General features: G+C 49.3%; 1 protein-coding gene and 1 pseudogene across 1 annotated transcript; one reads left to right on the plus strand and one right to left on the minus strand.

Annotated features, from left to right (window-relative positions):
* Positions 1–267: 267 nt before the first annotated feature.
* LOC119951532 lies at positions 268–1,957 on the minus strand (annotated as a pseudogene).
* A 362-nt stretch (positions 1,958–2,319) lies between these two features.
* LOC119952196 (gastrula zinc finger protein XlCGF7.1-like) lies at positions 2,320–4,855 on the plus strand. Its single transcript, XM_038775816.1, has one exon. The coding sequence runs from the start codon at positions 3,395–3,397 to the stop codon at positions 4,250–4,252; it is 858 nt and encodes a 285-aa protein (XP_038631744.1). The 5' UTR covers positions 2,320–3,394; the 3' UTR covers positions 4,253–4,855.
* Positions 4,856–18,147: the final 13,292 nt, after the last annotated feature.

Raw genomic sequence — 18,147 nt, forward strand, 5'->3', positions numbered from 1 at the left:
AAGAAACACACCTCCATCCCCATTGACTAACTGTCAGAATGAACAAAATGCTGTTCAGGTTATCATTGGGAACAGAAGTAATAACAGCGGAATCCAACCCCTGTAATCACTTGTGAACTTGTTGATGTCTCAGCAGATATGATGAAACACAAAATCCCTTCCCACATTGAGAATGGGTGAATGGCCTCTCCCAGTGTGAACTAGCTGGTGTGTCTGCAGGCTGGATAACTGAGTGAATCCCTTCCCACACTCCCAGCAAGTGAATGGTCTCTCCCCAGTGTGAACTCGCTGGTGTATCCTCAGGCTGGATAACTGAGCAAATCCTTTTGCACATTGAGAGCAGGTGAAAGGCCACTACCCAGTGTGAACTCGCTGGTGATTCTGCAAGCTGAATGAATGTTTGAATCCCTTCCCACACTGAGAGCAGGTGAATGGTTTCTCCTCAGTGTGAACCCGCTGGTGTCTCTGCAGGTTCCCTAAGTGAGTGAATTCCTTCCCACACTGAGAGCAGGTGAACGGTTTCTCGCCAGTATGAACTCGCTGGTGATTCTGCAAGCTAGACAAATGACTGAATCCCTTCTCACATTGAGAGCAGGTGAATGGTCTCTCCCCAGTGTGAACTCGATGGTGTGTCTGCAGATTGGATAACCGATTGAATCCCTTCCCACACTGAGAGCAAATGAATGGCCTCTCCCCAGTGTGCACTCGCTGGTGTTTGTGCAGGTCAGATAATTGAGTGAATCCCTTCCCACACACAGAGCAAGTGAAAGGCCTCTCCCCAGTGTGAGTACGTTGATGAATTTCCAGCTCAGATGGCCATCTAAATCCCTTCTCACAGTCCCCACATTTCCACGGTTTCTCCATGGTGTGGGTGTCCTTGTGTATCTCCAGGATGAACAATAAGTTGAAGCCTTAGCCAAATACACAGAACACGGGTATGGTCTCTCCCTGCTGTGAATGGTGCAATGTTTTTTCAGACAGTGTAACTGGTTCAAGCTGTTTCCACAGTCAGTGTTCTCGAACACGCTCACTCGTGTTGTGTATCTCAGTGCTTTTTCAGTCACACCGATGATTCAAATCTTTTCAAGCCGACAGATCGGGCAAACATTTCTCATTCTAGTTTCCAAGGCCAATGATGTTCACATTCCAAGGAATCAGGTCTCAGAACGAGTTGTGACATTTGAGATTTCTGTCTGTAATTCCTCCTGTTCTAATATCCTGTAAAAACAATTTACAAAGACATCACTGTCAGTACAGGATAGAAATTCAGAACAGACAATTCTAGTTTCTCTGAAACATTCTTTCCTCTCTCATTCCCCAAAAGCTGTAAATCTCCATCCCACACACTCTCCCTCCATTCTCACTCTGCTGTATCTAATATTCACCCTCCCAATTCTCCTGAAGGTGCTTATTCAGACTGATTGACAGATCCATGGTCACTGCTTCCTGTCCTGTACACAGATAATAACAAATTGAAGATTTTGGCGGTCATTTGCCCATCGAGCTTGCTCAACCCTTCAATGAGCTCAATGGCCGATCTACCTCAGCAGCATTTTCCAACTCTAACTCCATATCCCTTGATGACTTCAATAACTCGAAACCTATCAATCTCGGTCCTGAAATACTTGATCATTGAGGCTCCACAGTCCTCTGCAGTCGAGAATTCCAAAGCTCCGTCACATCCTCAAGTAAGGAATTAATTCCTCATCTCAGCTTTCTCTCCATTTTACTGCCTGTTCCCCATAACCCTTGGCTCCCGTGTCAATCAGAAATTTGTCCAATGCATCCTTGACTGAATCCAAATATATAATTTTGCTACAGTACAATATTACAAGACTAGCAATAATAATAAATGTACTTTATGACAGAAACATCACTAATATATCTAATCTATACCAAATAACAACACTAGGCATATTTCTGTTTGATATTTACTGTCCCTTTGAATGTCAGCCATCTCCTGGGGAATGCAGCCCTTTAATTGTGAACATTAGGAAAGAGACCATCCTTTTCGCCAGACAAATAAATGTGTCAAGCTGAGGGAGCAAAGGATGTCAATGTCTTTAAGAGAGAGAGAGAGAGACCTGGACCAAGCTGTCCAGAGTCTGCACCTTCCCTGGATTCACTTCCTTTCCCTTCAGTTGCTGCAAGTGACCAATTGAAGATCAGAATGAGAAAAGAAATGGAAAGGGGGAGAAAAGAAAGTGTTTTACTCACAGATGTTGGAGACAGGAGGAAGTTTCAGCCTGTGTGAAGCTCAATGTTCATCCACACAAAGCCCGCGCGCTGATTGACTAGAGGACCAGGGTCCTTCCGGTCCTCCAACTCGTTGCACTGGTCAACACCTCACAGGAAGGTCCGGAGTGAGCGCTTTCTTGCACATGCGCAGCTTATCCTCTCCCTTCGACATGCGCAGTCCCGGGAGGGGGCGATCTGGAGGCGGCTTCTCGCTCTGGCCGGAACCGTCAGCCGGTTGCCTGGAAACCATGTCTCGAGGAGATGAAAGGGGAACGATAGCTGTCCGCGCGCCGGGCCTGCGCACTGGAACCCGGAGACGTCACCGCGGAGCAGACTGATTCCGATTGGCTGATTCAGGCATGGCATCATTGTGACGTCACAAGCGGAAGTTAGACTTCAGATTAAAACTTCCTCTGGGCAACATCTGGGAAGAAATCAATGTCTCCCTGTTTCCATTTCTTTTCTCATTCGGGGGAGGGGGGGGGGGGGGACATTGGTGGCTTGTAGCAACTGAAGGGAAAGGAAATGAATCAAGTCTGCATGTTGCACACATTTTTAGTCCAGTAATATAAACATATATCTGTCTGGCAGCCTGCATGAAGATTTGCATGTCTCTGTGTCCAGGACAGGAAGCAGTGAGCATGGATCTGTCACTCAGCCTGAATCAGCACCTTCAGCAGAATGAATATTAGATACAGCAGAGTGAGAATGGAGGGAGAGTGTTGGAGGTGGAGAATTACAGTTTTTGAGGAATGAATGAGGAAAATTGTTCTGTAGAAACTAGAACTGCCTGTTCTGAGTTTGTATCCTGTACTGACAGTAGTGTCTTTTTGTCACCTTTTACAGGATATTAGAAGGTGAGGATTTACAGAAAGAAATTTTAAACACAGATTTACACCAAATTCTGACTGCGCACTCAATTTATCGGATGTTGAATATTAACAGCTTTTAAATATAGATGGACAAATGGTTGTCTGTACTGTCTACTTCAGAAGGCTATAACCATCAGTGTGAGTGGAAAAGTACCGAGACACACAAACACACCCGAATGAGAGTGTTCCAGTGCACACAGCCTGAAAATACATTGCACCATTCATAGCGGGGGGAGACTGTACCCTTGTCAGGCTTCCGTTGATTGTCTAGCCTTGAGAGACACATGGATATCCACACCATGGCGAAACGGTGGAAATGTGGAGACTGTGGGAAGGGATTTCGGTACCCATCTGCACTGGAAACTCATCAACGCAGTCACGCTGGGACGAGGCCATTCAGCTGCTTGAAGTGTGGAAAGGAATTCAGTGATCCATCCAGCCTGTGGCGACACCAGCGAGTTCACACCAGGGAGAGACCGTTCACCTGCACTGAATGTGGGAAGCGATTCACTCAGTTACATAATCTGCGGACACACCAGCGATTTCACACAGGGGAGAGGCCGTTCACCTGCTCTCACTGTGGGAAGGGATTCAGTCAGTTAGCCCACCTGCTGTCACATCAGCGAATACACACAGGTGAGAAGCCGTTCAGATGTTCTGTATGTGGGAAAAGTTTCATTCAGTCATCCACCCTGCAGACACACGAGCGAGTTCACACTGGGGAGAGGCCGTTCACCTGCTCTTTGTGTGGTAAGGGATTCACTAATTTATCCACCCTGCAGACACACCAGCGAATTCACACTGGGGAGAAGCCGTTCACCTGCTCTGTGTGTGGGAAAGAATTCACCCACTTATTCGCCCTGCAGAGACACCAGCGAGTTCACACAGGGGAGAGACCTTTCACCTGCTCTGCGTGTGGGAAGGGATTCACTCAATCATCCAGCCTGGTCAGACACATTGTCACTCACACCAATGAGAGACCGTTTAAATGCTCTGACTGCGGGAGGGATTTCAAAAGCTCTCAAGTATTGATGGTCCACCAGCGCATTCACACTGAGGAGAGACCGTTCAGCTGCTCTCACTGCACAAAGAGGTTTCAAGCATCATCCACACTGCGGAGACACCAGCGAATACACAAGTGAAATAAAGGGGTTGGATTCTGCTGTTATTGCTGCTGTTAATCACATCGAGGACTGAACCATGTTCATTCTGGCACTTGGTGAAGTGGGTGGGGGGGTCAATGGTTTCTGCTGGACTGGTCGATCTCACAACTTTGTTTCCTTGGTGCTGATGTTCTTTGAGCCTGGGAGAGCACATTTCCCTGAAATGATCCACAAAATCTGATGAAGGGCATTTATTTTATCCCAGATAGTAAATAGTGCTTTCCCCCCAGTACAAGCAGATGTAAAATACATTTAAAATAACTGGAAAAAAGTAGCAGATCTGGCAGCATCTGTGGAGAGAGAAACAGAGTTAATGTTTCATGAACAATGTAACTACTTCAGAACTAAAGAGAGGGAGAAATGTGATGGGTTTGATGTTGGTGAGAAAGTTGGGGGGAGAGGGACAAGTAGAGCAAAAGGTAAAGTCAGCGATTGGTTCGAGGGTGGGTGAGATTAAATGACAAAAATGTCCTGGAACAAAAGGCAAAGGGAGAGGTAATGGTTGTAGTAAAGAAACAAAGCATTGGTCCAGAGTAAGTGTTAATGGCAGAATAAAGGACAGCTCTGTCTGGAAGCAAAAAACATGAAAACAAGATGCAGACTGGCACTCGGCAAAAAAATACAAATCAAAGTGGAGGAGAGAGTTCAGGGTGTGAAGTTGTTGAACTCAATGTTGAGCCCAGAAGGCTGTAAAGTGCCTCATTGGAAGATGAGGGGCTGTTGGTCCAGCTTGTGTTGGGCTTCTCCGGAACATTGCAGCAGGCCGAGGACAGAAATGTGAGCCTGAGAGCAAGGTGGTGAATCCTAATGGCAGCAAGCGGAAGGTCAGGGTCATTCTTGTGGACTGAGCGGAGGAGTTCCACAAAGAGGGCAGGGGACAGGCTACAGATGAATTAAAGTGTAGCTGAACCCATTACACGATGGGAAATTTGGTCCAATATCACAATAAAAAGTGCCCAATGATAGAAACCACAGGTGTCCAGACACAAGACCTACCACGGTGAGCAACAAGGAAGGTCTTATTCAAAAAATAGGAACTTTGTATCCAAAAGGAGAAAGGGACATTGAAACCAGGCAACCACAGCCATTTGCTGAGCAAGAGAGTCACCTGACCTTTGTCCTTGCAACGGGCTATTAAGGTAGGAAGCAGCACAGGAACATGAAACATGTGTTCTCATTACCAGACTCTGGGAAGAATGATCTCGGCTACATGAGTGTCTTAAACATGAGTCAGCAAACATTCGAGAAGGGGAAGAAATGGTATAAAGGTACAGTAGCCAAAGACTCAGGATGGACAACCCTGGAGTGAAAACCCTGGGAACTACCACTGCAGAAGAGATCAGCGAAGTACCCCCAGAGAAGAGCCTGCGAGCTGTTCTGGGGGTGATACTTGAGTTTGATTTGGGAGTTGAGTAACATTAATTCGGACATTGAGGTAAAGAGTCTGTGCAACATTCATTGAGTTAAAGTGTCTGTGACAAGGGTGATGGAGCTGTTAGCGGAATTTGGGTGCTTCTCGGGCTATAAGTTAAATTTAGGCAAGAGTGAGGTATTTGTAGTACACCCGGGTGATCAGGAGGCGGGAATTGGGAGACTCCTATTTAAGAGGGCAGTGAAGAGTTTCAGATACCTGGGGGTGCAGGTGGCCAGGAGTTGGGGGACTGTCCATAAGCTTAATTTTACCAGGCTGGTGGAGCAGATGGAAGAGGAATTTAAAAGGTGGGACATGGTGCCGCTATCGTTGGCGGGTAGAGTGCAGTCCATCAAAATGATGGTTCTCCCGAGGTTCTTGTTCCTTTTTCAGTGTTTGCCCATCTTTATCCCTAGGGCCTTTTTTAGAAGGGTTACGAGCAGCATCATGAGCTTTGTTTGGGCGCATGGGACCCCGAGGGTGAAGAGGGTCTTCTTGGAGCGGGGTAGAGATGGGGGGGGCTGGCGTTACCCAATCTCTCGGGGTATTATTGGGCGGCCAATGTGTCGATGGTGCGCAAGTGGGTAATGGAGGGGGAGGGGGCAGCATGGAAACGGATGGAGAGGGCGTCCTGTGGAGATACAAGCCTGGGGGCCCTGGTAACGGCGCCGTGGCCGCTCCCTCCTACGAGGTATACCACGAGTCCGGTGGTGGCAGCCACCCTCAAGATTTGGGGGCAGTGGAGGCGACATAGGGGAGAAGTGGGGGGCTCGATGGAGGCTCCGTTAAGGGGGAACCATAGGTTCGTCCCCGGGAACATTGATGGGGGATTTCAGGGTTGGTACAGAGCGGGCATCAGACAGCTGAGGGACCTGTTTATTCATAGAATTTACAGTGCAGAAGGAGGCCATTCAGCCCATCGAGTCTGCACCGGCTCTTGGAAAGAGCACCCTACCCAAGGTCAACAACTCCACCCTATCCCCATAACCCAGTAACCCCACCCAACACTAAGGGCAATTTTGGACACTAAGGACAATTTATCATGGCCAATCCACCTAACCTGCACATCTTTGGACTGTGGGAGGAAACCGGAGCACCCGGAGGAAACCCACGCACACACGGGGAGGATGTGCAGACTCCGCACAGACAGTGACCCAAGCCGGAATCGAACCTGGGACCCTGGAGCTGTGAAGCGATGTTTATTGATGGGAGGTTTGCGAGCCTGGGGGAGTTGGAGGAGAAATTTGGGCTCCCCCCAGGGAACATGTTCAGGTATCTGCAGGTAAAGGCATTTGCTAGGCGGCAGGTGGAGGGATTCCCTTCGCTTCCCGCGAGGGGGGTGAGCGACAGGGTGGTTTCGGGGGTCTGGGTCGGAGAGGGGAAGATATCTGATATCTACAAGGTTATGCAGGAGGCGGAGGAGGCGTCAGTAGAGGAGCTGAAAGCTAAGTGGGAGGGGGAACTGGGGGAACAGATCGAAGACGGGACATGGGCTGATGCCCTGGAGAGGGTTAATTCTTCCTCCTCGTGTACGCGGCTTAGCCTCATCCAATTCAAGGTGCTGCACCGGGCCCACATGACTGGGACGAGGATGAGTCGGTTCTTTGGGGGTGAAGACAGGTGTGTCAGGTGCTCGGGGAGTCCAGCGAACCATGCCCATATGTTCTGGGCATGCCCGGCGCTGGAGGAGTTCTGGAAGGGGGTGACGAGGACAGTGTCGAGGGTGGTGGGATCCAGGGTCAAGCCAGGATGGGGACTCGCGATTTTTGGGGTTGGGGTGGAGCCGGGAGTGCAGGAGGCGAAAGAGGCCGGTGTGCTGGCCAATGCGTCCCTAGTAGCCCGGCAAAGGATCTTGCTACAATGGAAGGATGCGAGGCCCCCAAGCGTGGAGACCTGGATCAATGACATGGCGGGTTTCATTAAGCTCGAGAAGGTCAAATTCGCCCTGAGAGGGTCGGTACAAGGGTTCTTTAGGCGGTGGCAACCTTTTCTCGACTTTCTGGCTCAACGATAGGGTACGGGGACAGTAGCAGCAGCAACCCCGGGGGGGAGGGGGGGAAGGGGGAGGGAAAAGGTGGGGGGGGGGGGCGGACGATGACTATGTTTGTTTATTTAATTTAAATTTATTTTGAAGTTCTTTTGTTGTTCATTGGGGTTGGGGGGTGGGGGATGGGATACATGCGTCGATACGGTCTGGGCGTGGTACGTTTATTATGGGTTATTTTGTTGCATTTCATTGTTTGTCGTTATGTTTTATATTTTCTGTAAAAAATTCCAATAAAAATTATATTTTTTAAAAAAGTGTCTGTGACAAAATATTCTGTGTGACATTTATCGAGTTTAAAGTTTGTGTGACAGATCAGTACAAATAAAAAGTCTTTAAGTGAAATCAGTCTTGTGTAGTTTGTTTGACTTGTCAGTTGTGAACCCTCACGGAGAACAGGAGGCAACAAAAGAGAAGCCATTTGGGTCCAGAATATGGTGAACATCAGTTTACTCTGCTTGCCTTTGATCCTCGAGTCATTTTCTGTTTTTTAACCATCTTCAGTTTCATTAACAACCTTTATCAGTAATGTTAACAATTGGGGGAAAATAAGATTTCAAAAGATGAAATTGGGATAAAATAAAACAGGGAGTTGATTTAGTGTGGCCAATCCACCTCGCCTGCACATCTTTGGGTTATGGGGGTGAAACCTATGAAAACACGGGGAGAATTTGCAAACTCCACACGGACAGCGACCCAGAGCCGGGATCGCACCTGGGACCTCGGCGCTGTGAGGCAGCAGTGCTACCCACTGTGCCGCCGTACTGCCCGTTTTACAATATATTAAGTATAAAAGGATAACTAGGGAATGAGTAGGGCCCATTAGGGACCACAATGGTAATTTGTGTGTGGAGCCAGAGGAAATAGGTAGGGTTCTAAATGAATACTTTGTGTTGATGTTCACTCATGAGTGGGACAATGTGGGTACAGCAATCAGGGAGATGGACTGTGATCAAATTAAAGAGGTTACATAGACAGAGAGGCTCTGAGTGGTCTGGCAGGCTTTAAAGTAGACAAACACCAGAGGAGGTGAAATGTATCCCAGGGTGTTGATGGAGGAAAGGGAGGAAATAGCAGGGGCACTGGCAATGATATTCCATTCCTCTCTGGCCACAAGAGAGGTGCTAGAAGACTGGAGGATAGCCAATGTGGTACCATTATTCATGAAGGGAGGATGGGATAAACCAGGAAACTACAGGCCAGTCAGTCTAACCTCAGTGGTGGGGAAACTATTGGAAGCAATTCTGAGGGACAAAATTAATCTGCATTTGGAAAGGCAGGGATTAATCAAGAATATGATGTAGAGATGCCGGCGTTGGACTGGGGTGAGCACAGTAAGAAGTCTTACAACACCAGGTTAAAGTCCAACAGGTTTGAAATGAAATGAAATGAGATGAAAATGAAAATCGCTTATTGTCACGAGTAGGCTTCAATGAAGTTACTGTGAAAAGCCCCTAGTCGCCACATTCCGGCGCCTGTCCGGGGAGGCTGATACGGGTATCGAACCGTGCTGCTGGCCTGCTTGGTCTGCTTTAAAAGTCAGCGATTTAGTCCAGTGTGCTAAACCAGTGTTTCAGACACTAGCTTTCGGAGCACTGCTCCTTCCTCAGGTGAATGAAGAGGTCTGTTCCGTGAATTGGACATCTCCGGAAGGCCGCTGCCAGAGACTCGACATGTATGCTCAAGCCGTCAGGAGTCGCGTCAATGCCAGATTCATCAGTTGCATTCACAAGACAGCCCCGAACGTCAACCAAGCACAACGCAACGCCATTCCCGCTCTCAAGACCAACCGCAACATCGTCATCAAACCAGCAGACAAAGGAGGGGCCACCATCATACTGAACAGAACGGACTACTGCAAAGACGTGTACCGACAACTCAACAACCAGGAACACTACAGACAGTTATCCAACCAAGGAACATATCCACCAACTCAACAGACCTTCAGAGCACCCTACGTGCTCTCATCCCACGTAATCCCCATTGGAGATCTCTACTGCCTCCTGAAAATACACAAGGCCAACACACCAGGCCGTCCTATCGTTTCAGGCAATGGGACCATGTGTGAGAACCTCTCTGGCTACATCGAGGGCATCTTGAAACCCAACGTACAAGGTACGCCCAGCTTCTGTCGCGACATGACGGACTTCCCACAGAAACTCAGCACCCATGGACCAGTTGAACCAGGAACATTCCTCGTCACAATGGACATCTCGGCACTCTACACCAGCATCCCCCATGATGACGGCATTGCTGCAACAGCCTCAGTCCTCAACACCGACAACTGCCAATCTCCAGACGCAATTCTGCAACTCATCCGCTTCATTCTGGATCACAACGTCTTCACCTTCAACAACAAGTTCTTCATCCAGATGCATGGAACAGCCATGGGGACCACATTTGCACCTCGATATGCCAACATCTTCATGCACAAATTTGAACAAGACCTCCTGACCACACAGGACCTTCAACCGACGTTTTTTTCCTTTGGACCCAAGGTGAAGAATCACTGAAACAACTACACGATGAGATCAATATGAAATGAAATGAAATGAAAATCGCTTATTGTCACAAGTAGGCTTCAAATGAAGTTACTGTGAAAAGCCCCTAGTCGCCACATTCCAGCGCCTGTTCGGGGAGGCTATTACGAGAATCGAACCATGCTACTGGCTTGCCTTCGTCTGCTTTCAAAGCCAGTGATTTATCCCAGTGAGCTAAACAGCCCCAGTCCTTTCCCACCATCAGACTCACCATGGACTACTTTCCAAAATCAGTTGCATTCTTGGACACACTCATCTCCATTACGGACGGTCACCTCAGCACTTTGCTTTACCGCAAGCCCACAGACAACCTCACGATGCTGCACTTCTCCAACTTCACCCTAAACACATTAAAGAAGCCATCCCCTATGAACAAGCCCTCCATATACACAGGATCTTCTCAGATGAGGAGGAGCGTAACAGACATCTACAGACGCTGAAAGATGCCCTTGTATGAACGGAATATGGCGCTTGACTCATTGATCAACAGTTCCAACGCACCACAGCAAAAAGCCGCACCGACCTCCTCAGAAGACAAACACGGGACACAACCGACAGAGTACCCTTCGTCGTCCAGTACTTTCCCGGAGCGGAGAAACTACGACATCTTCTTCGCAGCCTTCAACACATCATCGATGAAGATGAACATCTTGCCAGTAAACTACCCAGCCTTCAGAACAGAGACCACGACACCACACAACCCTGCCATTGCAATCTCTGCAAGACGTGCCAGATCATTGACATGGATACCACCATTACACGTGAGAACACCACCCACCAGGTATGCGGTACATACTTGTGCGACTCGGCCAATGTTGTCTACCTCATACGCTGCAGGAAAGGATGTCCCGAAGAGTGGTACATTGGCGAGACCATGCAGATGCTGCGACAATGAATGAACAGACATCGTGCGACAACCACCAGGCAGGAATGTTCCCTTCCAGTCGGGGAACACGTCAGCAATCAAGGGCGTTCAGCCTCCGATCTCCGGGTAAGCGTTCTTCAAGCGCGAAAATGCAGAATCGCTGAGCAGAAACTTATAGCCAAGTTCTGCACACGTGTGCAGCCTCAACCAGGACCTGGGATTCATGTTGCCTTACTTTCATCCCCCACCATCTGGCCTGGGTTGTGAAATCCTTCCAACTGCCCTGGCTTGAGACAATTCACACTTCTTTAACCTGGGGTTAACCCACTCTCTGGATCTGTAAAGATTTAATTACCTGCAAATGCTTGCATTGTAAGTACTGTCTGGCATCTTTGACTTTGTCTTTTTATATGTTTCTGAAATATACCTCTTCATTCACCTGAGGAAGGAGCAGTGCTCCGAAAGCTCGTGTTTGAAACAAACCGGTTGGACTTTAACCTAGTGTTGTAAGACTTCTTACTGTAATCAAGAATAGTCAGCATGGTTTTGTTAAGGGCAGGTCATGTCTGACCAACTTGATTGATTTTTTCAAAGAGGTGACCAGGTCTGGAGATGAGGGAAATGCATCTGACATTGTTGATTTGGACTTCAGCTCGGCTCTTGATAAGGTCCCACATGGGAGACTAAGATGGTGAGAATCAATGGGATCCAAAGAAATTGGGCAAATTGGATCTAAAATTGGCTGAGTGGCAGGAAGCAGAGGGGGATAGTTGGAGGGGTGTTTTTTTGACTGGAAGCCTGTGTCTAGTGGGGTCCCACAGGGGTCAGGGTTGGTGCCTTGCTGTTTCTGGTTTATATAAACGGCTTAGACATGAATGTAGGAGGGTTGATCAGTAAGTTTGCGGGTGACATGAAAATTGGTGGGGTGGTAAATAGTGAGGAGGATAGCTTTAGATTACAGGAGAATATAGACGGGCAAGACAATTAAGGGAATACATGATAAATGGCAGCACCCTGGGAAGCACCGAGCATCAGGGGGTCCTTGGTGTACATGTACACCAGGCCCTTAAGGTAGCAGGGCTGGTGGAGACAGTGGGTGAGGCATATGGTATACTTGCCTTTATTAGCCAAGGCTGAGAGTTTAATAGCAGGGAGGTGAAGCTGGAAATGTATGAAATGTTGGTTAGGCCACAGCTAGAGTATTGTGTGCAGTTCTGGAATCCACATTATAGGAAGGTGTGATAACACGGGAAAGGCTGCAGAGGAGATTTACCAGGATGTTGCCTGGGCTGGAGAGTTTTAGTTATGAAGAGAGATTGGATAGACAGGGGTTGCTTTCCTTTGAGCAGTGGAGACTGAGGGGAGACTTGATTGTGATGTATAAAATTATGAGGGGCAGAGATAGAGTTGATAGGAAGAAATATTTCCCCTTGTTGGAAGGATCAATCACCAGGGGACATAGGTTTAAGGTATGGGGCAGGAGGTTTAGAGGGGAAAAAATGTTTTCACGCAGAGTGGAATGAGTTTGGAACTTACTGCCAGGGTCCCAGGTTCGATTTTCCCCTTGGGTCACTGTATGCAGAGTCTGCACGTTCTCCCTGTTCTGCGTGGGTTTCCTCCGGGTGCTCTGGCTTCCTCCCACAAGTCCCAAAAGACCTGCTGTTTGGTCATTTGGATATTCTGAATTCTCCCTCCGAACAGACGCCGGGAAGTGGCGACTAGGGGCTTTTCGCAGTAACTTCATTGCAGTGTTAATGTAAACCTACTTGTGTCAATAAAAATTATTATTATTAGACGTGCATTTGCGATGCCAAGGCTATGGGCCAAGTGCTGGATAATGGGATTAGAATAGTTAGGTGGTTGTTTCTGACCAGTGCAGACGCAATTGACCGAAGGGCCATTTCTGTGCTGTAGGACTCTATGAGATCTTATTTTAATTTTTGAAGCAATGAGTTGTTCTGACCTGCCTCAAAGCAGATTCAAAAGTATCTTTCTAAAGGGTAAATACTTGAAAGGGAAGAATTTGCAGGGCTGTGGGCAAAGCAGTTGGATGAATCAGTGATTCCTTTCAAAGAGATAGCAGGGGCATGATGGGCTGAATGGACGCCTCCTGCAGCCTGTGAATCTGAGCCTCCTGCTTTTGTGCAGGTTTAAAGGGACAGATTTCATTGCAGCCTCTTCCCTGTATAGGTATTTAAAGAGACGAGTTTCTCTTTAGCTCCGAGTGACCGATATAACAATTGGCTGGAGGCCCATTTCCCAGTCAGTCCTCCAGCACCTTCCTGTCTATTAGTGCGACGCCCATGACAGTTCTCCAACTGGGCACAGGCCCCGTTATTCTCAGCTAAATTCAGCCCCCAGCTCTGTCTCCTGGCTGTCATTGACACGAGCAATAGAGACAGAAAGGTGCCCGAGGCTCAAATGGGAAGTCAAAACTTGTGGCTCGAAACAAACACTTCAATATTAGTCAGTCAAATCCATGTTATTTATACTGGGGTTTTTATTATTAGATTTAGGCACTGGAGGCAAAGGGTAAAAAGGTTTTAAAAGGTAACTTTCCCTTTATAGTGTCAGTCATGGCTCAGTGGGCAGCTCTCACCTCTGGGTTAGAAGGTTGTGGGTTCAAATCCCAGTCCAGACCCAAGGACAAGAATCACATCCAGCCTTTCTTGTCCCAGCACTGAGGGAGTGCTGCACTGTCAGAACCTTCTTTCAAATAAGATGTTAAATTGAGGCCCTGTCATCATAGAATTTACAGTGCAGAAGGAAGCCATTTGGCCGATCGAGTCTGCACCGGCTCTTGGAAAGAGCACCCTACCCAAGCCCACACCTCCACCATAACCCCTGCCGACATTAAGGGCAATTTAGAATGGCCAATCCACCGAACTTGCACACCTTTGGGCTATGGGAGGAAACCGGAGCACTCAAAGGAAACCTACGCAGACACGGGGAGAACGTGCAGACTCTGCTTAGACAGTGACGCCATTCCGGGAATCGAACCTGGGACCCAGGAGCTGTGATGCAATAGTGCTAACCATTGTGCTACCGTGCCGCCCGTGTCTGCCCCTCTCAGGTGGGTGTAAAAGTTCCCACAGTCACTATTTTGAAGAAGAGCAGAGGAGTTATCCCCTGTGTCCTGGTCAATATTTATCCCTCAATCAACATCACTAAAAACAGATCATCTGCTCATTATCACATTGCTGTGTGTGGGATCTTGCTGTGTGTAAATTGGCTGCTGCGTTTCCTACATTACAACAGTGACTCCACTTCAAAAGCACTTAATTGACTTTCGAGCACTTTGGGACGTCCTGTGGTTGTGAAAGGCGCTACAGAAATGCAAGTTTTAAAATTGAAGATTTGTGTCATCTGATCTTGTTATCTGGAAATTAATTGATTTTAGCCACCCCCAACTTACTATTTAATAAATTCACTTTGGTTCAGGCAAGATTTTAAACAACTGAGACAAAGGGAGAATTCTTTAAATAAAACATTTTAAAATAAGTTTATTAAATGAAAAAGGTTTACTGAACAACTTTAAGACATTGACTTTTCCAACTTCATGTGGGTGATCAGTCTGTAGCAGCGTAACCCTCTCTGGCTCCTTCTTTGACAGTAATTCTTGTGGAATTCAGCCTCGGGAGTCTGGCTCCTTCTTTGACAGTAATTTCCTTGGAACTCGGCCTCTGGAATCTTCAGCACTTGGCCAGCAAGAAAGTCCTTCGGAACCTCTACTTTTATCCCCAAAGTGACCATTACCTCACGTCAGAGTTGGGCCTGTTGTAACATGACCATTGGTCAATTTGGTCACTGGATTAATTTAATTGGATCCCCAATTACTGACACCACCTTCTCTCATTATCTCAGACAGGAATACAATAGAACTGTTTCATACTATCCCTTTATCTGATTCTATACAATCCCTTATTCAGAGTTTCAAATGTTGAGGCGAATCAGAGTTTGAAGGTCTCTCTTGCCAGTACATTTATCCTCATTGCACATTTTTTACATACATAGCAATTAAGTGTTTACATTTTTACAGCAAATAAAACTCAAGCCGTGATCTAATGACCATATTGATCCAGGTGAGCCGGTTAGTCCGCTGGAGAGTCCGGAATTGGGAACCACGCCAAGCGCTAATCAGTTTCCGACCTAACCAGCCCACACCCGTTGGCGAGGTCGAGCGCCAATGAAGGCCAATATCCATCCCATTAACGGAAGGACCCTCTAATAGCCCCCGGTGATCTAACCGGCTCCCCAGCAAGCGGTCAAGCGGGTGCCGAGTGTTACTGGTCCACACAGACATGGACCAGGCATCACGGCACCCGAGGGGTCTCCCGGGCCATTGGAGGCCCTGGAGTGGTCAGGGTGGACCCCTGGCCTTCCCCCGGAACATAGGTACCTTGGCACTGCCGGATAGCACCTTGGCACTGAAAACTTGGGTATATCACATTGTGCCCATTCATGAAGATCACTCAAAGACTGAGGCTTGATTTTCTCTCCATTTCAAATACCGTGTGAAAATCCAAACTCAATATATCATGAAATTATTAGATTTGAAACAGAACGAGCTGTTGGGATTCACTGCCTGACAAAGGTGCAGGAAGTAAATTCAACTGTAACTTTCAAAAGGGAACTGGACAGATTCTGTGGGAAAAGAAACTTGCAGAGCGATGGGACTAATTAGATAGTTCATTCAAAGTGCTAGCATGGGAATGATGGGCGGGATGGCCTCTTTCTGTGCTCTCTGAGACTCGTTTGTATATGAAGAAAGTGGGAAATTCCTGGAAGCCACTTCCTATGAGGGGGGTAGAAGCAGAGATGTTGGAATGTTTCCAAAGGGAAATTGGAACCTGGGGATCCAAATCACTCATCACTGGACAGGGATCCACAAGTGGAACCTGACCAGCCTGACGGAGGAAGTATAACAGGACCTGCACATTCCCACTCACCCTGGCGGGGAGGGTGCAGACGATCAAAATGAACGTACTGCCCAGGTTCCTCTCCCTTAAGGGGCGATATGTTTTTCAGAAAACATTTTATTGAAGCATTTGTAATTTTCAGTTCAACAATTTAACATTCTAAACAAGCGAGCGGACTGACACCCACAACATCACCATAAAATACCCAACTACCCCCCCCCCCCCCCGAGCTGCTAACTCCCCGTATATTAGATTCCCCGTCCTTATTTTACACTGCCGAGCCTCCCATTCCCCCCCGCCGAGCCTCCCATTCCCCCCCCCGCCGAGCCTCCCATTCCCCCCCCCCCGCCGAGCCTCCCATTCCCCCCCCGCACGCCGAGCCTCCCATTCCCCCCCGCCGCCGAGCCTCCCATTCCCCCCCCCCGCCGAGCCTCCCATTCCCCCCCCGCCGAGCCTCCCATTCCCCCCCGCACGCCGAGCCTCCCATTCCCCCCCGCCGCCGAGCCTCCCATTCCCCCCCCCGCCGAGCCTCCATTCCCCCCCGCCGAGCCTCCCATTCCCCCCCGCCGAGCCTCCCATTCCCCCCCCCCCCCACGCCGAGCCTCCCATTCCCCCCCCCCGCCGAGCCTCCCATTCCCCCCGCCGAGCCTCCCATTCCCCCCCCGCCGAGCCTCCCATTCCCCCCGCCGAGCCTCCCATTCCCCCCCTGCCGAGCCTCCCATTCCCCCCCCCGCCGAGCCTCCCATTCCACCCCCGCCGAGCCTCCCATTCCCCCGCCGAGCCTCCCATCCCCCCCCACCGAGCCTATCATCCCCCCCGCCGAGCCTCCCATTCCCCCCCCGCCGTGCCTCCCATTCCCCCCCCCCCCGCCGTGCCTCCCATCCCCCCCCCCCCCCGCCGAGCCTCCCATTCCCCCCCCCCCGCCGAGCCTCCCATTCCCCCCCCCCTTACTGCTGACAGTCAGTTTTCCTGGAAGAAGTCGATGAACGGCTGCCACCTCCGAGCAAACCCCTGAATTGAACCTCTCAAGGTGAACTTAATCTTTTCCAGCCTGAGAAACCCGGCCATGTCACTGACCCACACTCCTGACTTTGGAGGCTCCGAGTCCCTCCATCCCAACAAAATCCATCTCCGGGCCACCAGGGAGGCAAAGGCCAAAACGTCGGCTTCTCTCCCCCCCCCCCCCCCCCCCCGGATCTTCTGACACCCCAAATATTGACTCGGAGTCACCCTCCCTTCCAGGACCTCTGACATGAAGTCCACAAATCCCTGCCAGAATCCACTCAACTTCGGACATGCCCAGATGTGTACGTGGTTCGCCGGGTTTCCCCCACCCGCCCACACCTATCCTCCACTTCCTCAAAAAAACCTACTCATCCGGGCCACAGTCATATGAGCCCTGTGAACCACCTTGAACTGGATCAGGCTAAGCCTGGCACACAACGAGGATGAATTAACTCTCTTCAAGGCCTTTTCCCATAGTCAGACTTCTAACACCCCTCCCAACTCTTCCTCCCACTTCCTCTTTACCTCCCCGATTGGGACCCCTTCTCACTCCATCAATTCCTTGTCTATTTCCGAGACCCTCCCCTCTCGAACCCCTGTTTTTGACATCACCATATCCTGTCGTCCCCTTGGGGGGAGGCGGGGAAAACTTGTGACCTGTCTCTGGGCAAAGTCCCGTACCTGCAGGGACCGAATCCCGTTCCCACGCAGCAACTCAAACTCCTCCTCGAGTGTCTCCAGGCTCGGGAAACCCTCCTCAACGAAGACATTACCAAATCTCTCGATCCCTGCCCGATACCATTTCCTAAAGCCTCCGACCAATCCTCCCGGAATAAAATGGTGACCATCACAGATCCGTGACCACACCAACACCCCCTCACATCTCCATTGCCCCCACACCCTCAGGGCTGCCACTACCACTGGGCTTGTGGAATACCGAGCCGGCGAGAACGGTAGAGTCGCCGTTAGTAAAGTCTCCAAACTTGTACCCTTACAAGATGCCGCCTCCACTCGCTCCCACACCGACCCCTCCCCCACTACCTAACTGTTAGCGGGAGAGAATCTCTAACAAATCACTCAACGCCCAGGG

Source organism: Scyliorhinus canicula, chromosome 17 (assembly GCF_902713615.1).
Source record: "Scyliorhinus canicula chromosome 17, sScyCan1.1, whole genome shotgun sequence".
NCBI classification, from domain to species: Eukaryota; Metazoa; Chordata; class Chondrichthyes; order Carcharhiniformes; family Scyliorhinidae; genus Scyliorhinus; species Scyliorhinus canicula.